Source organism: Hemitrygon akajei, chromosome 20, assembly GCF_048418815.1.
Source record: "Hemitrygon akajei chromosome 20, sHemAka1.3, whole genome shotgun sequence".
In the NCBI taxonomy this organism is placed as follows: domain Eukaryota; kingdom Metazoa; phylum Chordata; class Chondrichthyes; order Myliobatiformes; family Dasyatidae; genus Hemitrygon; species Hemitrygon akajei.
The window spans coordinates 38742220-38768118 of record NC_133143.1 but is presented as its reverse complement, the minus strand read 5'-3'; the positions used below and the strand labels follow the sequence as shown (position 1 = coordinate 38768118).

Sequence of the window (25899 nt, the reverse complement as noted above, 5' to 3'; positions counted from 1 at the left end):
GTACACAGAAATATTGCAAGACAGCAGGGTTCATGGATATTACAGAAGTGATTACAGGACAAGGCCAGGAGGAGCATGAAGGATAAGAATTTTTAAATTTAAGATTTACTGAATTAGAACTAAATGCAAGGCAGTGAGTTGTGGTGTTGGGATAAGTGAGCCTTGTGTGTGATATAATCTGGTTAATAGTGCTAAATGTGCTTTAGTTTATACAGAGTGCAGAATGGGAGACTAGCAATTAGAACATATACTCGTAATTTATGAACATTTCTAAAGAAACTTGGAAAATCTTGTGATAAATTTATTACAAATAACAATTCCAACATCCTTGGGTGTTGTATAACAATTATATTCCTTTAGTTTACTCTTAGATAGGCACATGGATGATAGAAAAATGGAGGGCAATGCAGGAGGGAAGGGTTAGATTGATCAGAGTAGGTTAAAAGGTCAGAACGATACTGTGGGGAAAAAAGGCCTGTACTGTGCTATAATGTTCTATGTATTGAAAGAGTCGTTTTGAAGGTGTATCAATCCATGAAGTTTCTTAAACTCCATTAGAGAAATATATTCACAAATTGACTACAGAACAGAAATTTATTACAAACATCTGAAGTCTTCAATCCAATAACTGAATCATTAAGTTCGTGAATTTAAGTTTTGAATATGCAACCAATGTGATTCTAATGTACATGTCAGTACACACACCTGTCCAATCAGAGCTAACAATATAGTGACCACTGCTTCAGTGTAGTTGACACTCAAAATGATGGTGCTTTGCTGTCACCCATCACTTGATTTGAAAACTCCTTTCAGAGACTCTTCTGAGGCACATGGACTCACTCCACTACTATGTAGTTCTCAGCTGTTCATTGTTCTTCTCGCAAGTCAGACAGTGTATTACCGTTTTTCCTTCATGATTAATTTACTGCTAAGGAAGGGCAAGGGAATGGCTCTTAAACATTTGGGGCCCACGTTTATGTATTTTTTCTCCTTTGGGCTTCCCTGTCAAGTTGCAGAATGCAAATGTGTTTCCTGTTACAAACCTCTCTAGACACCGTCTACAATTACCAGAATAACTAGAAATAATGAGTAGCAAAAGAAAGGACTTGAGTTTGCCCATTAATTATCTCCCAACTGAACTGGTTTTATAACCTTCCATTATTTAAGCAATAAAGTATTTGAGAGATTTAGATTTTGAATGTTACTATTTCAAACGTCAAGGACATTCCAAAACATTTAAAATCTTTTATAGTTGGATAAAGCCATTCTGCGGCTTTGCAAGCTGTCAAAAGTTTTGCAACAGCATTGAATGCATCAGTGTTTTTTTCTCATTTAGAATATGGATATTACTCATTGTATTTCCAGGTCAGCTGAGGCACCAGTGTCTTGCCTCTAGCAGTAGGCTTTGGCCTGTTTCATATATAGTGAAATCTGAAGCTAATGCATTGTCCGACAGTTTTGTCATCAAAACATTTCGGAAATATACCCAGAGGTACAACACATTGTTTACTAAAGCATTTCAAACTGATATTGAATGGCACAAGAGACAATTAAAGGTACTTAGATTTCCTTTATTTAGATAATTCCAACAGGCATAATATCAAGAGTGCTCTTGACAGTCTTAAGGATGAAAGAGTTGCAACGTAAGAGCCGAATCTGAGCTATCCGTTTTCAGTAAGTGTAAGGCTGACTGCTTCATTAGAGTTAGTCCTCATATATTTTATAATACAGTGGTGTGGATGAGAGCATTGGGAATGAATAATGATGCTACCTGATTTCTATCCTGTGGCAGAAAATATAGATGAGTCTAAATCGGAACCAAAATGGAACACAGGCTTGCTCAGTCCAACACTCAAACGTTGTGTAAAGCTTCCTGCAGTATGTCACCAAAGCGATCCCGAGCAAACACTGCATCATTTAACACGTGTTGGAAATGCGGAGATGCAACTTGATGAAAATCAATGCTGGTCTGCTAAAAATTAGATTAGTCCAAAGTTCTGCATGCATATTCTGGCTGATTTACTATTTGTCAGTAGTATTTCTTGGTGAGTTTTTTGTTCTCCTGACATTTTGACAGCTTAAAGCTCCCATAAAGAACATCAAAACTGTGTGAAACAACCAAAGTTCATCTGAAGAGAAACATCTACCCTAAAAATACAATTTCTTATTTACTCAAAGAACCACCAAGTTTTCTAAACCTTGTTTCCCTGGAAACTCTGCTAATTAAAGAGTCAAAAGCATTTTGTTGTCCTCAGTTATGCCTGACCTCCTGCAAAATCAAAGGCTATCCTATATGAGCCATAATTGTTCCTGAAGGTCAAAGTCACAACCATTCTCAGTTTAATTTCAAGCTGGTGCTATTGATTTCTGCTTCATCTTGCATTTTGATACTCACTGTGGGATTAGGGAGGTCATTAAATCAGTTAATTTTCATTCAATCTGTAGGTGTAGGCAGAGTGAGAACAGAGGTTTTCCCTGAAGCGTGTAGCTAATATTGAGAATTGTCTCTTTAAGAACTGGTGGTACAAATCACACCTGTTGTGCTGAATACCAGGAACGTGCATCAACAAGGAATGTGGCATTGAAACAAACAACCTGGCCTTTACGTTGATATTACAAGGGAACAATTCTAACAATTCTGCTCTGTGGACCTCATAAAGTTCCCACTTTTTATAAAGTTTTTTATAAATGTTTTCATGCATTCTAAGTTTTCCTGAAATATGCACACAATTTTATTTGAAAGAATATTTCAGTTCACCACAAAAGTGAACAAATCCAGGAGTCGTTCCGGTTATGGCAAAACTGTTATGTTTTGTAACTTCAAAGCATTAAACTAATTCAAAGGAAGTCACGGGAGTCTGAAATGTGAGTCTATCATGGCATTTTGCCTGCAATGTTCATGTAGCAGCACTTAGTAATATCACTGGCACTGAAGTGAGGAACAGCATTTTCCCTTCGGTAGAATATCTATCTGGTTAACAAACTGCGGGGAGAGGATAAAGGTAGAGAGCTGAACATCCGTGACAGATGCTACCTAGTTACAATGGTTGAAAGGAGAAAGATTTGAGTTAAGTTCTACTATCTCTGCACTGAAGGAGATCACTTAACACATATGTGCTGATTTTCAAACAACAGTTCAATTAATCTCACTCTGTTCTCTCCCACATAGCTCTACAAGTAGTTTCTAAGCAGGAATAAATCCTGATCTCTTTCAAAATCTGTCACCAAAGCTGCTTCCACTATCTCTTAGAAAGTGCTTTGCACTTATTAAAAATTTACTGGATACAAATAAAGTCCAATCTCTCCCAGTACTTTTGTCAAGCAAATAAAATCTATGTTCTTTGGTTACCAATTCTCCTGTCACAGGAAACACTTGATAATGTTGAACACCTCTATTAAATCTCTCTTTGACTTCTCTTCTTTATGGATAACAATCTCAGTTTCTCTGCTACTCTAAAGCCAACCCACATGAGAATGACAATCATTTTAACACAATGCCACCACTTTAAAATGAATGGTACGACTCTACATTCAAAGAAATAAGTCGTGCAAAAGAAAGTATTTTTTTCAAACTTTGACAAATGAACATCATTTTGCATTGTTTTAATACCTGTAACCTAATCTGCATGAAATTTTCTAAGCAGCATTCCAAATCTGTCACTAAAAACATGCATCATCAAACTTTTCAGTTGAAGCAGGTATAGCGGTCTAAAATGTTTGAGTGCTTCTCTTGGGCCTTATTCCCCGCCACTATAGCTTACTCTTAAACTACCATTCCCGAAGATCTCTGTGGTCCTGCAATTCTTGTCACCCTCACTAGCAGCTCCATCTATAGCTGGCAGGGATCCACTCTCTGGAACTGCTGCCCCGAATACTTCTAAATATCTCTCCCTTTCCATTTTCATAAAGCTTCTTTACACTTATGCACTTAATACACTGACCTACCTTGTTAATTTGCCTCCTAATATCCCATGCAACTCTGCATTCAAGTTTTTTTTGATAACAGTCCTACAAAACACTGTAGGATGTTTTTTATATTAAAAGCCATAAAATAAATGAAAATTGTTCTTGGATTTGTCATGTTAGGTACTAAATTTAAAATGTCATTCACCAAAATGGAAATCAGAGAGAGTTGGAATAACTGTAAAGATGTTGCATTTTATTATTGATAATTCCAACTGCAAATATTACATATTTTAAATTCAGTCTTCTATATGTATTAAAAATAGTTTTATTCTAATAACAGACTCAAGACTGTAAGGCTTTTAGCTCCTTTTGCTTGTCAGCAGAAATATTGACAAAATGTATTCCACAGATATGTTCTAACATTGTGTGCTTTTTAATATTAAAAAAACTGAGACCATTTTATACCAGGCTAACTTTAATGCTTTATTTTACATTATCTCTAGGGATTAAAATTGCTGAATAGGTTTTGAATTGCTTGTTTGTGTCTTATTTGAATACCAAACTCAGCACATTTCCTACTTCAAAGACTTGGTTTAGTAAAGATTCTGTACCATATATGCATGATTATTTAATTCTGGTGATAAAATTTAAAGTTCAACCTTGAAAATATTTCCCAGCATGGAATGGGGGCATAACACTCAAACAGCAGTGGTACATTTTGGTGAGAAATAAACAGTAGGACAATCCAGAACTGTTTTGCTTACCCCAATTTCAAGCATTCAGGCTTAAAGGTGCCAGGAATGGCCAGGAGAGAAACAAATTCACTACTTCAACAGGTTAAGAACTATGAAGAGTTTGAAGGTGTCAACAATCATATTGAATATTAAGTCAAGTCACTTTTTATTGTTATTTCGACCATAACTGCTGGTACAGTAGGTACACAGTAAAATCGAGGCAACTTTTTTCAGGACCATGGTTCTCCGTTAAACAGTACAAAAACTACACTGAACTACGTAAAAACAACACAGAAAAAAACTACACTAGACTACAGACCTACCCAGGACTACATAAAGTTCACAAAACAGTGCAGGCATTACAATAATAATAAACAAGACAATAGGCACAGTAGAGAGCAGTAAGTTGGTGTCAGTTTAGTCTCTGGGTATTGAGGTGTCTGATAGCTTGGGGGAAGAAACTATCACATAGTCTGGTCGTGAGAGCCCGAATACTCTGGTGCCTTTTCCCAGATGGCAGGAGGGAGAGGAGTTTGTATGAGCGGTGCGGGGGGTCCTTCACAATGCTTCTTGCCTTGCGGATGCTGCGTATAGTGTAAACGTCCACAATGAATGAAGATTTGGAGAATGTAAACTACAAACGCATTGCATGAAGTCCATTATCTGCACTGGTTCTTGAAGGTTGTTATGACCAGTGGTGGTAATGGGGACAAGCTCCCACTACCTATTAAATGGTCTTAATGGCGTGCGCCTCAAGTAGCCTCTGACAACTAAGTCCAACTCCTAGCCTTTACATGTGGCTTAGCAGTTAAGCCCAGCGAATTGTTTCTACTGACAGGAGAAGGGGCAACGCTGGGTTACTGGCGTCTTACAACAAGTCACTTTGGGCAGATGGGATTTGTCAGCTGCAGTTGGCAGCTCATGTAGGAGAAGGAAAACTCTGAACTAATAACACCCTCTGCTTTGCAGCTATACTTACTCATGGGAAAGGCTTCGGGGGTAACCCTGAGGGAAAAATCCAAAGCTAGAGTCCCTAAGGCAGTCCTATGTAGAGTTCAACAATAACTGGCAATAACTCTGTCAGGTCTCCCTTCAGCCTCCACTGCTCCAGTGGAAAAAGAACAGTCTGTCAGATCTCTTGTATAGTATATGCTCTCTAATCCAGGCAGCGTCCCGATAAACCTCAGCTGCACCCTCTGCAAAGCCTCCACATCCTTCCTATAATGGGGCAAGCAGAACTGTATGCAATACATTAGATGTGGCCTAACACAAATTTTATAACGTTGTGATGTAACTCCCTGACCTTTGAACTCAGTGCCTTGGCTAATAAAGGCAACCATGTCATATGCCTTCTTAACCATTCTATCAAACTGAGTAGAAATTTTCAGGGAGCTCAGAACTTGTACCCCAAGATCCCTCTGCTCCTCAATACAGGTAAGAGTCTTGCACATAACAGTGTACTCTATTTACATTTGACCTACCAAGGTGCAACAGTTCACATTTGGCTAGATTTAACACCATCTGCCACTTCTCTGCTCATATTGGCAACTGATCCAAATCCACTGTATACTTTGCCTGTCTTCTACATTACCCACAACACCACACGTCTTCGTATCATCAGCAAACTTACTAAATAACTCATCAACAATACATTTTCATTCAGGTCACTTACACACATCACAAGCCAAGAGGTCCCAATACAGATCCCTGCGGAATATCACTAATCACAGATCTCCAGCTAGAATAGGTCCCTTCAACCACCACCCTCTGTCTTCCATAGGAAAGCCAGTTCCGAATCCAAATGGCCAATTCACCATGGATCCCACACATTTTAATCTTCTGGATGAGCCTCCTATGATGGACCTCGTCGAGCACCTTACTAAAATCCATGCAGACAACATGGTCACTATGGTTTTGGAAAACTAATACATTCAATTACTTGTTAGTAATCTTTCTCCACCTACTTAAGACAAGATTCAATTGAATTTTTCAAAGTTTGCACTGGTTCAGACATTAACAGGGGATTTCCTTCTGAGTTTTGCATGGACAAGTTTTCTCCCCTCTGTTGAAGACACTGGATTTTGACAGATTACAACTATTTTCAAGTCAAAAACCACAAACTTAGTATCATTCAGTGGCAGAAGTCAAACTTGGAATGTATTTTATCAATTACTGTTGTATTTCTGTTTCTGATTAACTTATTGCCTGATGGGATTGAGCCAGGTGGAAATCGAAGCTGTGATAAAAGGCAGCTGGGTAACTCAACTGCTGCACAGGCACCAAATTGTTGATAGGTGATCACACCCAATTAAAATAATTACTCATCCAATTAATTGTCTTCCATCACTCAAATTCTGATCAACTTTGACAAAAATCAGGCTCTGTGCTCCAATAGCTCTAGCTAGAGCTATGGCAGCAAGGCATTATTAAAATAAATTTAGGACCTATTTACCCATTCCCTATCATTCTCATTATTTCTTCACTCTTCCCAAATACACTGCTAAGCAAAGTTTAATTTTAAACAGAAATAATGCAGTAATAATGGATGTATACATCTACAATGTAAAGCTGGTTGATCAGTTAAACTACAAAAGTACAAAGCCACTTAGCTTCCAACTGAGTGCAGCATACTGTAATCATCATTGAAAGAGTTTACTTTAATAACCCACCTATTAGAAGACCTGGGTGTATAAGGTTCAAAAGAGTTCATGTAGGAAGATTCCGACTGACTGCAAATAGAAATACAGAAAAAATGACAGTGAATAAAACCAAGAGAATTTCAACAAGGAAATGAAGATTATATTAGGGGATAGATTAGTCATGAAATAATTTGTTTTTAATTTCCTTAGTAATATTTAGGCTTGAGTGTTGCATAAAAATTTTCATTTAAAAAGTCAGACTGAAAATGTTCAGAAATATGGAAAATCAGTCAAAGATATCTGATTTGAGTATAAATTGGTGGAATAAAGCACACAGTATAAAGGGTTGGATGGATAGACATAGACAAGATGCATAAATTCACCAAAATATTCTTTTCAAATTTCAGCTTGTGGAATATTTTATCAAGTTAACAGTTAATGTAACACAACTTTAGTGGACATTAAGTAGAAATGATAAATTTTTTAAACTGTGGGAAAAGGAGGAAAGGAAATTAAGATAGGCCTAAGAAGCTAGATATTCTCTTTCTGTTCTCTATGCTAATTATCTAATGTAGAAAATTTTGGACTGAACTCTGAACATTTTTTCTATTGATAGTGACATCATAAATTTATGATACAACTTCTTCAGTAGATATAGAAGAGTAAAGTTTTTAAACACAACTGTCTTTGTGATCTTTGGGTCATCATTTTTTGACTTGCTTCAGCACAGCTTATTTTCAAAACTCACTGTGAAAGCAGCCCTACAAAAGAGAACTCCAGCCTCCCATTAATATACAATGCATATCAAAGACAATTGGATAAAATGAACATGTTGCAAGCCAGATGTCTGTTACAGACATTTTTGGATCTAAAGTGTATGATTACCTGTTCTCTGACAATTGTGATAATTTTCTATATTACTACTAATATAATAGCAACAAGAAAATTCCAAGCCTTCAGCATGATAATAACACTGAGTTTTTAAGAGTTCAGTTTTAACATAAATCACATAGTCAGAAGGATTTACCAATTTTAACTTCGTATTGTCTGACCCAAATTGTTATCAGCCATCTTAAGTAAAATGTTTGGAATTCTCAAAGGCTGCTTCTCATTTGTATTGATAATATTATTGTTGAGATGGCTTACTTTATTGCCTGACATATTAACCATTTTACTGCTTTCAATAAATAGTTAGTGGTTGTTTCTAATTCAACATGATGCATATCAGATTGGCTGAAGATTTGTACAGACTGGACAAAAATGAGCTACATTATTTTAACTAAAGGTGATTCAATAAGATCACAGACTATTCACTGGCTTCACAAATAACCGTGAGGGTATTTGAACTTCTCTGGGATTAAAAGTGGCACAGATAAACTGCATTTAACAGGTTTATAATAAAAATCAGACCCATACTGAGCACATCAAATGACAGTTACACAGTGCAATTTTAACACTGCTTGGCTCAACAAGCTTCCTTTAAACCTGAGTTTCCATTTGATACAGGCTGCATTGATGAGCATGTCAAGACACAGGACATGTATACAAATGCAATAAACCCCAGGATTTAAACACTATGGCATGGCTGCACAATGTTAATATGCATCTGGAAAATGTTACATCATAGGTACCTTAAATATTTACTCAAACAGAAAAAAAATGTGGCAGATTTTTACAGTCATAGAGACAGCTCTACTTGGATAGAGATGTGACCAAATATGCAGCCATGGCTACTTGTCTTGTTTTCATTCCTCTCTTCAAATCAAATACAAAACCAGAGATTGCAGCAAGTATTTACTCAGACTCACCAACTGTATTACAGAAGCTGAAATGTTATACTCTCTCTGGTAATTTCACAAGTGAAAAGTTTAATGCACAATGTTCACACTGAAATTGTGATGATCTACTTTTTGTCTAAGACTGGTTTTGAATTTGCAAACTTGCAAAAACAGGCAAAGAAAAAAGAACAAGTAACGGGCCTTGTCTGTGTAGTGACAGAATATAACATTTCAATTATCGCACAAAGGTGGTGATGAGCTGTGTTAGTCCAAGTTATTTGTAAGAACTTTGGTTTTTAATATTGCTAACACTGATGTTTAGATATACAAAATCAAAAAGAAAGCTCCATGAATTTGAAATAAAATGCTAGAAATACTTTGTGGAGACAAAAATGTTAAACATCCAGGACAATATCTGAAAAACAGAATTAGAGGGAGAACTTTTAACCTCAAGGATGGACAGTAAAGGAGGAGGAGCAATATTAATAAATCAAAACTAGGAGTCATAATGCTGATAGATAAGGGGCAAGGTGGAATGAAGAGGAAGGAATCCTGGGTTTTCAGAAGAGAGGCCATCACTGAAATATTTTTGTGAGGCTGCTCGCCTCAGATGTAAGCGGAGTTTTAATTTTTAGCATTTCTGCCTAGTTTCCCAGGTATCAGAAAACCTTGGAGCTAACAGGTGGCAAGATAGCTGGAATATTTTGGTCACTATCCCTCAGTCAGTGACTCCATTCTCTCTATCTGGCAAGAGGCCAAACTGAAACAAGCTTTTCACAACACTGGTATTACATCTGAACTTGTGATGAACTTTGAAGCATATATAGGCAACTAAACCAAAAGTGCCTTTTGATGTCCAGTGCCTCGCCTGTTTCCGACCTCTCTCAGCTTATCTGCTGCCGAGACCTTTATCCATGTCTGCAGTACCACTAGACTTGCCAACACTAATGCACTCCTGGATGGCCTGCCTCCTTCTGTTCTATGTTAATCAGTTTATCCAAGTGCTGACAGTGTCCTGACTGCCATACTCTCAATGAGTCCTGAGCACAGAAACAGGCTCTGTGGCCCATCTAGGCTGTGCCAAAATGCTATTCTGCCTAGAATCATTGACCCACACCCTGAACCACAGCTCTCCATACCCCTCCTGTGTATTTACTTGTCCAAATGTTGAAAATGAACCCGCATCCACCATTTCCTCTGGCGGCTCGTTCCACACACACACCCTCTCAATGAAAATGTTCCCCTCAGCTTCCCCTTAAATATTACACCTTTCACCCTTAACCTATGACCTCTAGTTTTTGTTTCACCCAATGCCAGTGGAAAAATCCTGCTGCAGTTACCCTATCTATATCCCTCATAATTCTGTATAACTATCAAATCTCCCCTCATTCTTCTACACTCCAGGGAATACAGTCCTAATCCATTCGACATTTCTCTTTAACTCAGACCCTTAGGTCCTGACAACATCCTGGTAAATTTTTGTCAGCACTCCTTCAATCTTATCCATATCTTTCCTGTAGGTAGGTGACCAGAACAGCACACAGTACTCTCCAGGCAGATCCATTCACCTTCCCTCTCTAGACTGTTTAACTGACAATGGTTTTTTAATGCCTTGGCATTAGAAACCTATTTGCTTTTAAATCTTTCCATTATTTCTGTCCCCATCCTCGTACAGCTCTATTTCTTTCATCTCCTACAATTCTCCCACATATCTCTAGTCCTCTATTTCTAGCCTTTTGAGCATTCCCAAATTTATTTACTCTATCACTGACATTTTTAACATGCTTCACATGCACAGGTGACATGTTCTGGAACACATTCCTTAAATATTTAAACCTTCTACCTGCCCCAATATCACCAGGTACTTCGGTGTCACAAAGCCTCTGATGACACCCCACGACCTTTCATTATAATAAAGCGCATAATGCAAATTTTTCCTTCATTAGCTGATGACATAAATAATCAACAGCGAGTGATGATAGCTACAATGAAAACTGCAAGTAACAAAGTCTGCTTTGCAATTTCTGAGAAATAAGGTTCATCAAATTAGTCACTTCACTTTTCCTTTTGAACTCCATTTGAGTCCAGGTAAAGGCCCCATACTTGTATCGGAAGCCATTTATTCCACTAGGGATGGGCAGGCTTGGACTGTCAAAGCAAAACCTTTTGACAATCTTGAAGGCCAGGTTCATCTTAACAATTTCTAGTATTCTGGAAAAAGACTATAACTTCAGAAGCTGTGAGCAAGTTCTACATTCATAGTGAGCTGCTAAAATAAAAGAAGAAAAAACCCAGCAATACTTGAAGTCCGGCAAACATAAGCAAGACCACAACTGTGTTAGAAGGACACAAACTATCTTAAGGTGTTAATTACCCAACAACACACCTAAATCACACATTTAAGTTAAAAATGTTAACAATAAACTGGAAGATTTACACATAAACACCAAGCTACCTGTTTTGCTTCATTTCTGCTTCCTTTTCTTTGGCTCTTGAAGGAATTTCACTCAGATCATATGAGAATAGATGGAAAGGTGACTGAGGAAGATATGGCAACTTCTCAACCGTGGGAGAGAGAGCTAGGTTAATGTTTGCTGATGAACCTTGCGGGCTGTTTGGCAAACCCACTGGTGAATGAGGAATGGCAATGGATGACGATGAAGATGTCAATGATGATAGCTGCAAAGAATACTGAGAACCACCAGAAGAACTAGGTGACTGAGGAGGAGAGATAGCTGAAGGGCTCTGTGTTTCAGAAGTCTGGAACTGGCTGGCAGATCCTCTCTCTTCAGGCACAGGAATGAAGCTTGCTACATATTTTGTACTCTGGGGGCTATTTTCTGCTTGTTCGATTGCTGTGTCTGGTTTCAACCCACTGGTGGGAGAAAGGGATGAAAGGGCAGGGAACATGGGAAGATTGGAGCAGGACCAAATAAAAGATTATTTAAAAATTGAATTATATTCAACTCTAAACATTAAGCAATCCTATGAAGCTGCAATACTTTTTAAAAGTATGATCTTCATTACTTCATAATTAATCTTATTTGATTTGTAATTTGAAACACTGTCAATATTAGTTTACTTCATACCAGAGTTAATATTCTTTTACCATGAGAAAGCTTCAAATCTGTATACTTTGTTATTACAGAAGGCTATCGTAGTCAGAAATATCATCCAAATGGTGTTCAAGGAGTTGTAAAGTGAATCCATTTCTACTCCAGGTGGTTATAATTATTTATTACAAAACATATACTACATTCCACAGGTTAAATCTAATATGGATTGTCAAATGTAATCCTAATACCTTGCCTGACCCTGACAAGGGGGGTCTTCTTCCCCCTCATCCTCAGTGTTAGGTTCAGTAACTGGCTGCTCTTCTTCAGCATATTCCTCCTCGCATTCCTCGTCTCTGGTTGTGCAATGAGATGAAGGAAGATGATGTAAAGGAACAGGTGAGAATGAATAAGCAAAGATTAACGAGACAGAATGAAAGCCACATGCTCACACCCACATAACATACACCCATTCAACAAGTTTTAAATCATGACCCTGCGTCGGTATTCCACTGCAGGATCTTGACCCAAACATCCATCAAGCCCTTGCCTCGACATTCCAGCAGATGCTGTATCGTGACCCACACTGCAACGATTATAAATGGAACTCAGGCAACTCAGGTGAAATAGCCAGGTTTAGTGGAGAACAGTAAATAATGCAAAAGACTAATGACAAGCCTGACAGAGATTCTAATGAAGAATGTCCAGTAACAGGGAAATTTGACAGACATTAGCATACTTAGAAGTAACATACAGCAAATCTAATCTTTCTTCAGTCATTTTGATACCTAGTATAGTAAATAATATGACATGGAACAAGACAATTCCAAGAGAGAAAAATCAGATTTGAAACCCTGAAATTGTGATCACATTGCAATTTTGCCGTTTACCTTGCTTGCATTTGCAGTTTACAGTTTGTGATGTTTTCAGTTCAGTTACTAGTCTATAGATTTGCTAAGTATGCCCGCAGAAAAATAATCTTAGGGTTGTATGTGGTGACATGAATGTACTCTAATAATTTTTACTTTGAACTTCGTTAATTTCATCTGGGTATGTTTGATCAAACCATCAACTTTTTCACGATAAGGCAAGCTTTTACATTCACAGGTTCTAATACTTCCTAAAAGATCTGATTGTGTGTGATGACTGCCAATTATTTGTAATAAAAAATGGTTATTATATCATGAGATTATTTACTTTTGTTATGCTGGTAGAAACATAATAATTTAAAATTTCTTGCTGATCTCCGTAATAAATATAACTTTGCTACTTTATCTAGGGATCATTGAAAGATTCAAACAACAGATTATGGAAAAATGTATCCTAGCTGTAAAAATCTTTTCACTTGAACTCTCCTTCAGAGCATGTTTCTCCTGGGTTATTCCAGCTAAAAGCACTTGCCTACCCCATCCAAGTATTGTATATCTGAGTGGTGTCTTTTTAACCTGCGCCCACCCCAATGGCCAAATAGCAAAGACTACACATGAAAATGTAATGCAGTGACTCTAATATACCATGACTCAAGCCACAGGAACGTTCTACCAACTAGTCTTCTATTTCTTCCTCTGAGTCTTCCATTTATTCCTACATTGGAGGATCTGTCATATATCTGTGCCAGGGTTCGTTTTGTTTCTGATCGCGTCCACGATATCCTGAAGTGGGAAGGAGAACAGCCAGAGGTCGTGGTACATATCAGTACCAACGACATAGGCAGGAAAAGGGAGAAGGTCCTGAAAGCAGACTACAGGGAGTTAGGAAGGAAGTTGAGAAGCAGGACCACAAAGGTAGTCATCTTGGGATTAATGTCTGGGTCACTTGACAGTGAGTATAGGAATAGAGTGAGGTGGAGGATAAATGCGTGGCTGAGGGATTGGAGCAGGGGGCAAGGATTCAGATTTCTGGATCATTGGGACCTGTTTTGGTGCAGGAGTGACCTGTACAAAAAGGACGGGTTGCACTTGAATCCCAGGGGGACCAATATCCTGGCCGGGAGGTTTATGAAGGCTATTGGGGAGAGTTTAAACTAGGATTGCTGGGGTTGGGAACTGAACTGATGAGACGGAGGAAGAGGCGGTTGGTTCACAAATAGAGAAAGCTTGGAGACAGTTCGAGAGGGAGGATAGGCAGGTGACAGAGAAGGGATGCGCTCAGACCGATAGTTTGAGACGTGTCTATTTTAATTCAAGGAGTACTATGAAAAAAGCTGATGAGCTTAGAGTGTGGATCAGTACTTGGTGCTATGGAGTTATGGACATTACAGAGACTTGGATGGCTCAGGGGAGAAATGGTTACTTCGAGTGCCAAGCATTAGATGTTTCAGAAAGGACAGGGAGGGAGGCAAAAGAGGTGGGGGCGTGGCACCGTTGATCAAAGATAGCATCACAGCAGCAGAAAATGAGGAAAACATGGAGGGATTGTCTACGGAGTCTCTGTGGGTGGAAGTTAGGAACAGGAAGGGGTCAATAATACTACTGGGTGTTTTTTTTATAGACCACCCAATAGTAACAGGGACGTCGAGGAGCAGACAGGGAGACAGATTCTGGACAGGTGTAATAATAACAGGGTTGTCGTGGTGGGAGATTCTAATTTCCCAAATATCAATTGGCATGTCCCTAGAGTGAGGGGTTTAGATGAGGTGGAGTTTGTTAGCTGTGTTCGTGAAAATTTCCTGACACAATATGTAGATAAGCCTGCAAGAGGAGAGGCTGTACTTGATCTGGTATTGAGAAACAAACTTGGTCAGGTGTCAGATCTCTCACATTCTGGAGATAGTGATCACAATTCTATCTCCTTTACCATAGCATTGGAGAGGGATAGGAACAGACAAGGTAGGAAAGTGTTTAATTGGAGCAAGGGGAAATATCAGGCTATCAGGCAGGAATTTGGAAGCATAAATTGGGAACAGATGTTCTCATCGAAACTTTTGGAAGACATGTGGCAAAAGTTCAAGGGATATTTGTGTGGAGTTCTGCATAGGTGTGTTCCAGTGAGACAGGGAAAGGATGGTAGGGTACAGGAACCATGGTGTACAAAGGCTGCTGAAAATCTAGTCAAGAAGCAAATAAGAGCTTACAAAAGGTTCAAAAAACTAGGTAATGATGGAGATCTAGAAGATTATAATAGAAGAGCCATAAGGGGCCATGAGAAGGCCTTGGCAAGCAGGATTAAAGAAAAACCCAAGGCATTCTACAAGTATGTCAAGAGCAAGAGGAAAAGACATGAGAGAATAGGACCAATCAAGTGTGACAGTGGAAAAGTGTGTATAGAACCGGAGGATATAGCAGAGGTACGTAATGATTACATTGCCTCAGTATTCACTAGGGAAAAGGATCTTGGCAATTATAGGGATGACTTACAACAGACTGAAAAGCTGAGCATGCAGGTATTAAGAAAGAGGATGTGTTGAAGGTTTTGGAAAGCATCAAGTTGGATAAGTCACCAGGACTGGACAAGATGTACCCCAGGCTACTGTAGGAGGTGAGGGAGGAGATTGCTGAGCCTTTGGCAATGGTCTTTGCATCTTCAGTGGGGTCTTGCATCTTCAGAAGATCCTGAGAGGCAGGATTTATGAACATTTGGAGAGGCATAATATGTTTACCATGGCTTTATGAAAGGCAGGTCATGCCTTACGAGCCTGATTGAATTGTTTGAGGATTGTTGAAGGTAGAATAGTGGATGTAGTGTATATGGATTTCAGCAAGGCATTTGACAAGGTACCCCATGCCAGGCTCATTGAGAAAGTAAGGAGGCATGGGATCCAAGGGGACATTGCTTTGTGATCCAGAACTGGCTTGCTCACAGAAGGCAAAGAGTGGTTGTTTCTGCATGGAGGTCAGTCACCAGTGGTGTGCCTCAGGGTTCTGTTTGTGATTTTTATAAAAGACCTGGATGAAGAAGTGGAGGAATGGGTTAGTAAATTTGCTGATGACACAAAGGTTGGGGGGTGTTGTGGATAGTGTGTAGGGCTGTCAGAGGTTACAGCGGGACATTGATAGGATGCAAAACTGGGCTGAGAAGTGGCAGATGGAGTTCAACCCAGATAAGTGTGAGGTGGCTCATTTTGGTAGGTGAAATATGATGGCAGAATATAGTATTAAAGGTAACACTCTTGGCAGTGTGGAGGATCAGAGGGATCTTGGGGTCCAAGTCCATAGGACACTCAAAGCTGCTGCGTAGGTTGACTCTGTGGTTAAGATAGCACACGGTGCATTGAACTTCATCTATCATGGGATTGAATTTAGGAGCCAAGAGGTAATGTTGCAGCTATATAGGACCCTGGTCAGACCCCACTTGCAGTACTGTACTCAGTTCTACAGGAAGGATGTGGAAACCATAGAAAGGGTGCAGAGGAGATTTACAAGGATCTTGCCTGGGTTGGGGAGCATGCCTTATGTGAATAAATTGAGTGAACTCAGCCTTTTTTTCTTGGAGCGACGGAGCATGAAAAGTGAGGTATATAAGATGACGAGAGGCATTGATCGTGCGGATAGTCAGAAGCTTTTTCCCAGGGCTGAAATGACTAGCATGAGAGGGCACAGTTTTAAGGTGCTTCGAAGTAGGTACAGAGGAGATGTCAGGGGTAAGTTTTTTTTTATGCGGAGAGTGGTGAGTGCATGGAATGGGCTGTGGTGGTGGAGGTGGATATGATAGGGTCTTTTAAGAGACTCCTGGACAGGTAAACGTAGCTCTGAAAAATAGAGAGCTGTGGGTAACCCTAGGTAATTTCTAAGGTAAAAACATGTTCGGCACAGCTTTGTGGGCTGAAGGGCCTGTATTGTGATGTGGGTTGTCTATGTTTCTCTAAAATTTGAAGTGAAGGAGACGATCGAGTAGATATTGGTTTGGAAAACTAAGTAACTGCCTTTTAAACAAGATGTGAGAAAAGCAGCAAGATGATACTTGGTTTAGGCAGATGTGTCGAATGACTCATGATCTAGTTTGGTTATCTTTGAAAACATACCAGGTTTATGCACTGATGTGGAAGACTAGCAATAATGATAATTGACAGGTGAAAATTTAGTGCTCATAATTTTTAAATTATCTTAATGAGCCATAGAAACAAGAAGGACTTATTCAATAAGTTTTAAACAAACTCACCCAAGAAAAATTCAAATGCTTCTTCAACCCGACAGCATGAATATTGATTTCTCTAACTTCCGGTAATTTTTTACCCCCTCCCTTCTCTTTTTGCCATTCCCAATTCTAGCTTCCCTCTCGCCACTTCTCCTCTCCTCACCTGCCCATCACTTCCCTTTGCTACTCCTCCTGCTTCCCTTTCTCCCATGGTCTACACTCCTCTGCTATCAGATTCTTCTTCTTCCCTTTACACTGTCTAGCCATCAACCCCCAGCGTCTCACTTCAACCCCCTCCACCACCCACCTACCTTCCACCTCACCTGGCCTTCACCTATCAGTTTGTACTCCTTCCCCTTCTCCCTCCCTCCCCCCATCTTCTTCCCCTTTACTTTCAAGTCCAGATGAAGGATCTTGGTCAGAAACATCAACTGATTATTCCTCTCTATAGATGTCCCCTGACCTGCTGAGTGTGTGTGTGTGTATTGCTCTGGATGGTCAACATCTACAGAATTATCAAATGTTTGTCATATTATTCAAAGTTATGTCATGAACTTGCATATTTCTAACCATTGACATTTTCTCATTTGTAACTAGCCAGTGGGTATGAAGAATACTTGACTCTGATAGTATTTAAGTCCAATTATATGCTTGCTAATGGAACCTGATGAATCCACTGTTTTTGGTGACTAGCAAAGATCACAATATCCAGGGGTATTTCTTAATTATTAAAATGACACAACAGAGAAAAGAAAAGAAGGAGCTAATCAAAATGTGCTGATCTGGCTGAGTCCAATGCTTTATCATCATAGACCTCTAGTGTTTATGAATTTACATACGTGGATGCTATTTGTAAAATAAAAACCGGTGTGTGTGTGTGAGAGAGAGAGAGTGAGTGAGTGTGAGTGGCAGTGGGGGGGGGGGGGGGGTGTGGGTGTAAGAGAGCTGGTGGTCTACAGTGCCTTGCAGCTTGGTAGTAGCCTGGACCTGTTGATATTTTACCGATTTTTAAAAAAAATCCAGTTCAAAATATAACCGGCTATGTAGGTTTCTACCATTACACTGAAAACAGATTCAGGTTAAAGAACAGAGTGCTAAAATAAACTGCACAAATGTTTGTTCGGCTTGCTCGGATGAGAGGACAACTTGCACAGGTGCAAATTCTGTACTGGGGTTACTTGAGGAAATATGAATGCACAGTACATGCATGCCCAGTGAGATGGTTGAATTTTCTAGACTCAGATATCTAGTTATACTCATACTTTTGCACAGCCCTTCATAAAAAATGTTGCAGCTGCAAAAAGATTTTTATTATATGACTTACTTCTATATACGTACTGGGCCGCACCTAAAATGCTGGCAAGTTGAAAAGCAGATGGATATTCAACTTAACATAAACACAAGAGTTCCTGCAGATGCTGGAAATCCTGAGTAACACACACAAAGTTCAAGTTCAGTTTATTGTAGTTTAACCCTAGACACGTATACTGCCAAACGAAACGACGTTCCTCTGGCAAACACGAGGAAATCTGCAGACGCTGGAAATTCAAACAACAACACACACAAAATGCTGGTGGAACACAGCAGGCCAGGCAGCATTTTGTGTGTGTTAACGTTCCTCTGGACCAAAGTGCACAACACAGTACAAATAACTCACTCACATAACACAAAGTAATATTACTAGTAAAACAATAAATAATAACATGCAATTACAACACAGGTTAAAACAGTAAAACGCTACTGGCATGATGAGGCCTGAGTGGTGACAGGAAGTTCAGCAATCTTACGGGCTGGAAGAAGTAGTTGCTTCCCAACCTAATAGTCTTCATTCTAAAGCGTTAGAGCAGGACACAGATAGGAATGGAATTCAACCCAGAGAAGTGTGAGGTGGTTCATTTTGGTAGGTCAAATTTGAAGGCAGAATATAGTATTAAAGGTGAGACTCCTGGCAGTGTGGAGAATCAGAGAGATCTTGGGGTCTGTGTCCACAGGACACTCTAAGCTGCTGCGCAAGTTGACAGTGTTATGAAGGCGTACTGTGTGTTGGCATTCTTCAACCATGGGATTGAGATCAAGAGCTCCAAGGTAATGTTATGACTATACAAGAGTTTGGTCAGATCCCACTTGGAGTACTGTGTTCTGTTCTGGTCACCTCAGTACAAGGGTGTCAACAGTATAGAAAGAGTGCAGAGGAGATTTAAAAGGATGTTGCCTGAATTGGAGAGTGTGCCTTCTGAGAATAGGTTGAGTGAACTAGGCGTTTTCCCCTTGGAGCGACAGAAGATGAGAAGTGACCTGATGTAGGTGTATAAGATGATGAGAGGAACCAATCGTGTGGATAGTCAGAGGCTTTTTCCCAGGGATGAAATAGCTAACACAAGGGGACATAGTTTTAAGGTGCTTGCGGTTAGGTACAGAGGGGATGCCAGGGGTAAGTTTTTCCACACAGAGAGTGGTGGGTTAATGGAATACCCTGCCGGTGACGGTGGTGGAGGCAGATACAATAGGGTCTATTAAGAGATTCTTAGATCAGTACACAGAGCTTAGAAAAACTGCAGGCTATGTAGTAACGTAATTTAAGGCAGTTTCTAGAGACGGTTACATGGTCAACACAACATTGTGGGCTGAAGAGCCAATAATGTGCTATAGATTTCTACGTTCGATAAAGTTATGGTACATCCTGCTTGATGGTCTGAGGTCAAAGAGATTGGAAGAGAAAATGCTGGAGGAACTCAGCAAGTCAGGCACCCACCTACGGAAATGAATAAATAGCCAACATTTCAGGCTGAGACCCTTTATCAGGAGTGGAGAGGAAGGGGGAAAGATCCCAGACTAAGAAGGTGGGCAAAGGGGGAGGAGGACAAACTAGAAAGTGATGGGCGAACTCAGTTGGGTGAGAGAGGAGGGAAGTAAGAAGCTGGGAGGTGATAAGTGAAAAAGGCATAGTGCTGGAGAAGGAGGAATTTGACAGGAGGAGAAGAGCGAGTCATGGGAGAAAGGGAGGAGGACTGACACCAAGGGGAGGTGGCAGACAGATGGGAAAAGGTAAGAGGCCAGTGTAGGGAAATGTAGAAGAGAGATATTCTCCCTCCCCCATCCCTCTTCTTCGTTCTCCTCCACCACCTAGCTGGCTTCACCTATCACTTTCTAAGCTTGTCCTCCTTCCCCTCCCCCCACCTTCTTATTCTGGCATCCTCCCTCTTCTTTCCAGTCCTGATGAAGGGTCTTGGCCTGAAATGTCGACTGTTTATTCATTTCCACAGATGTTGCCTGAGCTTTTTGGGGGGGGGGGGGGGAAGGGTGTGTGCGTATGTGTGTGGGGGGGGGGCATGCTGCTCTGGACAGTCAACTTGGTTCCATTATTAGGTCTGTGTGCAATCTTCTCCCACTGCTGTTCGTTATTGGCACCAAACAGCATTATTGAAAAAGCCCCTGTGAGGAACCTGCTATAGTCATACCATCAAAAGATATATTTTATGTTATCTTTCATCCAAGTGAAGTATTTGATGCCCTGCGGTTTACTGTACAACTATGAATGATTGACTGTAATCATATAATTGAACAAATTTAATTATTATTTTCCCGATTCAAGGTTTGTCGAAGAAGAAACCTGTTGTGACAAGCATTGTGAAGCAATAACTACGCACACATATAAGGCTTCTATGGCAACTTATGAACTAATACAACATGTTCCATTTTCTCTGATATGTTCATCCATCCTTCTCTTTTAATCATTCTGTTATTCTTTCAACAGTAATCAGCAAACTCCAAAACATAAATGGTAGGGCATTGATGAATGCAGTAGAACAGAGTGATCTAGGAATAATGGTGCATACTTCCCTGAAGGTGGAATCTCATGTGGATGGGGTGGTGAAGAAAGCTTTTGGTATGTTGGCCTTTATAAATCAGAGCATTGAGTATTGGAGTTGGGATGTAATGTTAAAATTGTACAAGGCATTGTTAATGCCAAATTTGGAGTATTGTATACAGTTCTGGTCACCAAATTATAAGAAAGATGTCAACAAAATAGAGAGAGTACAGAGGAGATTTACTAGAATATTACCTGGGTTTCGGCACCTAAGTTACAGAGAAAGGTTGAACAAGTTAGGTCTTTATTCTTTGGTTGAATAGAAGGTTGAGGGGGGACTTGATAGACGTATTTAAAATTATGACGGGGATAGATAGAGTTGACGTGGATAGGCTTTTTCCATTGAGAGTAGGGGAGATTCAAACAAGAGGACATGAGTTGAAAGTTAAGGGGCAAAAGTTTAGGGGTAACACGAGGGGGAACGTCTTTACTCAGAGAGTGGTAGCTGTGTGGAACGAGCTTCCAGCAGAAGTGGTAGAGGCAGGTTCGATATTGTCATTTAAAGTATAATTGGATAGGAATATGGACAGGAAAGGAATATAGGGGTTGTGGGCTGAGTGCAGGTTGGTGGGACTAGGTGAGATTAAGCATTCGGCACGGACTAGAAGGGCCAAGATGGCCTGTTTCCATGCTGTACTTGTTATAAATGTTATAAATCAAGCAAAAAAATGTATGAAGGCTTAAAGAAAGGGCATTAAGCAAGCTACTTAGCCAATGGATCAATGCAGGCCAGCTTTAGCTCATCATCCTGAAAGTCTGAATTGCTGGGAAACACTAGATTTCCAGAAGTGGAATTGCAGAGCTTGGGGCAAACATTGAATAATGGTAAACTTTTTCTTTTATAAATTTATTTTAACTGTTGTCTACTCCTGGACAGACTGATATCTTAAAATTTTCAGCCAAGGAATTCTAGGCTAAATTTAAACAAGTCCAAAGGATGGATTTCTGCAGAGGACATTGGGCAATATATTATTTTAGTATGAAGCACAATAATACAGCTAGTAGAGTTACTGCCTCTCAGATCTCCACTGACCTGGGTTCAATCCTCACCATGGGTGCTGTCTTACACATTCTCCCTGTGCTTCCTTTGGGTAGTCGTGCCTCCTCTTGTGTCCCACAGGGATGTGGGTTGGCAGTTTAATTGATATTGTAGTGTGCGTGCACAGATTGTGAGTGTGTGTTTGGGGTGGAGTTCAGAATCTAGAGACAGCTGATGGCAATGTGGGGATTAGAATTAATGCAAATTATGCTTGATGGGTTTGCTTCCTTGGTACATGACTCTGCTTCTAGATGGTCGAGTTCCAATGGACTATAAGAACAAAAGGATCTGATTGTACATGTGTACAGATCTTTGAATGTAGAAGAACAGGATGAGGCAGTCATTGATGAAGCATGTGGTAAGTTACATAAAACACACGGCAAACATTAGTTTTGCAGCAAATGGTGTATAATGTCCAAGTCTCGATACCAAATTTTGAGAAAGATCAGAAGATCCAAAAAAAGTTGCAAAAGAGAATTGCTGGAACAAATGCACAGGACTGTGAGACTTCAGCTTGTACATCAGGCAGGGGGAGTTGGAATTCTCCTTGGAGTATAGGTTGACCAGACAGGGTAAATAGAGGGAAGCTGTTTTTCTTTAGAAGATGAAAACTAAAAACAAAGAGGTTACTGGAGATCTGAAACAGAAACATAATTTGCTGAAAGTACTTAGCACATCAGGTACCTTTTGGGAAATGAGAACAGAGTTAAAATTTCAGGTTGAAGTGCCTTTGTCAGAACTGGGAAAACAGCTTAAAATGACCTTTCTCTTCCAGTTCTAAGAAATGGTCTTTTGACCTGAAATACTAACTGTTTCTTTTTCTATCAATGCTGCTTGACCTCCTCCTGATTGCTTCCAGCATTTTTGGGTTCTATTTCCACTAGCAAATATTTTGAGGGCCTAGGGCAGAGTTTAAAATTTGGGGCAAAGTACCAAAAAAAATGATGTGCAGATTTAAACATACCTAGTAACTAGAATCTGGAAGGTGTTGTCTGTGGAAAGGAAATCATTTAGCGCCATCAAAAGAGGACTGGATAGGAGATGATGTACCTCTGACTGGTAGAGATGTATGATGGTTAGGCCCTCAAGTCTTCTGTCACTAAAAGATCAATTATCCCCAAACACCTGAAGGTATGGTTCTCACTGAGAACTGTCCCAACAGTATAGGCTCCCAACAGACTAGGACGAACAAGCAGCAAATGTTGTACTTTTTAAGATGACTTTAGCTCCAAGATGCATTTCAAGTAAAGTTCATTTTCAATTCCCATGAGTGACACTGACCTCCTCCACGTCATAATTACTAGTAAGGAAGCTGTGGCACAGTCTGAAATGTATTTTCATTTTTAGATTTCTGTTCAGTATTTCCCATTTTCCTATTCGTTTAGTTACTTGAATTAATCATAGAAAAATACAAAAGTAATCAGTCACCTCACTAAATTTAATTGACCAGTATCTGTGCACCCACACATTATAAAGCCCCAGTATGTCAACCATAATAATTTTCTCTCATAAAATGATACAAGGCACAGATAATAAAACTTAACTGATCCTGAACTGCAAAAAGATAATTAAAAGCACTGTCAATGGAATTGATTTTGAAAAAAGCACTTCAGGAAGACTGTTCCTCTTCTCTCTATTGTTTTATGCTAGAAGCATAGAACCGAGAACATGAGCAAGCTCAAACATTGGTCGTGTAGCAGAACAAGAGTCTTGACTTAGAGGATTGCACTTGCTGCTGTTTTGTTTTACAGGACTAGAAAGGATTATGCAGATGGGAAATCATGGATGGATTTGAAGGATAGGATGAGTGTTTTATAACAAAGTATTTGACTAGGCAAGTATGAAGACATTTGATATTAGGCAAGCAGTTTCACAACTGCATGCATTAGAGTGGTTGGTGCACAGCAGAGAGGCAAAATGGTGTTGTTAATGTGCACGTGGAAATGGATGCCGTGCTGAGACATTACTTTGCCAAATGGCAACACTTGGATGAGAAATAAGAAAATGCCAAGGACAGAACCTTGGGGTTCCCACGGGTTAATGAAAAATTATTTCCAGTGAGACCCTAAAAATAGATGAGCAGGGAAGAAATGAATCAGGTGAATGCAGTACCACCTCACAGGATATAAGTAGATGGAGAATGATATGGCAAAATTCATCAAGGAATGGTTGAAAAGACTGAGAAGAAGGCATAAGTGGGAGGTGTGGGTACTGTTGTAACATTTAACAGGAGTTTGGATAAATACATGTATTAGAAAGATCTGGAGGGTTAATATCAGGGTGCATGTAGATGGCACTAGGCAGAACTGTGGGTAATTGTCTCAGACATTACTCTTGCAAACACAGGACTCTGTTGGAAATTGATAATGTAAGATAACACAGGCCTGTTTCCTTTGTTTGGTGGTGAGATGGATGACATGGGAGCTGCGTGGCCTTGGATGTAGCGAAGACCAGGCCTCAAGCTGCGAGCTTGCCTGCTACTGCAGTCCAGGTAAGGAGAAGCCAGAGGCAGTGCAGTGTGGCGTCTGTGCTTGGTTGGGGGCTAGCTTCTCCCATTGGTGCTGGCCTCCGATGTTTGTTCGGTGGAATGACAAGCTGGATTGCATTCATCTCCATACTGCTGAGAGACTGTACCATCAATTTGCGGGACACGTCGCTCAGGGTCTTGGACTAAATGTTTTTATTTGAGTGACTATGTTACCTTTGGCTCACTATTCTGAATGTGCTGTGTATGTTTTCAACTTTGGCCCCAGAGGAATGCTGTTTCGTCTGGCTGTATTTATATATGGTTGAATGATAATTAAACTTGATTTGATTTGATTGAAGACCAGTTCAGCATGAACTAGTTGGATCAAAGGGCCTGTTTCAGTCTCATGGCACTCTATGACTCTAAGAAGCAGATAAATTTAGCATCAATCATACAGAGTACCATGAGAGAATCAGATTAAAGCTACTTTGGTATTATGACGGGTGGAATCCTTAACGCAGGTGTTCTGGATGTGATGGATATGAGTTTGGGATGTAACAAAACATTCAGAGAAATTTGGTACAAGAGGAAGGATGCAGGATGAGGCAATACTTGTAAGTTCAAATGGGGGGAGGGTTTTCTGAGCAGATGAAAGGAGGGTTGAAGGCCAGGTGGGCCAAGCATCTCAGGAGAAAGCATGGTGCAAGGACGTGGGTGGTGGATTCATGGAAAATGTGAGAAACAGTTACCATTATATTCATGGTGCCACTAACAATAAAGTAATATATTTATAACACAGCAACATTTGTTTCTGTGGGAGAAAAATCAAAAATGAAGGATTAAGTCCTGCAGAATGAAGAATGCCATGGCTTAAAACAATGGAATGGAGAGAATTAATTCAAGACAAAAATCCAGTGATAACATATTTTCAAAGCTCGAAGTACCACAAGAGGAAAGTATTGGATAGAAATAAGGAGCCATTGCATCAGAACTCTGAAAAGACTGAGAGTCTATAGACATAACTAAGAATAGAGGGAGACACGGGCAAAGACAATGCTTAATGCTCAATAACTTTGCAGGAAAGCTTAAAATAGCAATATTAGTTATGACAGAAAAGGAAACGGGAAAGGGGGAGGGACAGCAGGTTGGGGAGAGCAAGGAAAGTGCAGCAAAAGGGAGGGAAAGCAAAACAACTGGGAAAAGCAGTGAATGCACAGGCAAGAGAGGGGAGGTGGCAGGCAAGGCATAGCAAGCTGCCTAGGAAGGTGAAGGAAATGAGAGGGAATTGGGTGAGGGAGAGAAGAGTAGTGGGTGAAGGAAGAAGAGGGAAACATGAAGGAGG

The 25899-nt window shown here is 39.9% G+C and overlaps 1 protein-coding gene across 14 annotated transcripts in view; it reads right to left on the bottom strand.

The window, feature by feature from the left end:
* fhod3b (formin homology 2 domain containing 3b) overlaps positions 1 to 25899 on the bottom strand; it is a 524056-nt gene that overhangs the window by 112254 nt on the left and 385903 nt on the right. For 4 of the 14 annotated variants that reach the window (XM_073024178.1, XM_073024182.1, XM_073024179.1 and 1 more), the window contains 3 exons: positions 12362 to 12466; positions 11513 to 11932; positions 7310 to 7369 (listed from right to left, as the gene is read on the bottom strand). The exons of 7 other annotated variants lie outside the window; for them this stretch is intronic. In XM_073024178.1, the coding sequence (XP_072880279.1) occupies positions 7310 to 7369; positions 11513 to 11932; positions 12362 to 12466 (585 nt within the window). The remainder of the gene's footprint in view (positions 1 to 7309; positions 7370 to 11512; positions 11933 to 12361; positions 12467 to 25899) is intronic. 3 more of the 14 variants (XM_073024183.1, XM_073024185.1, XM_073024180.1) reach the window with 2 other exon arrangements.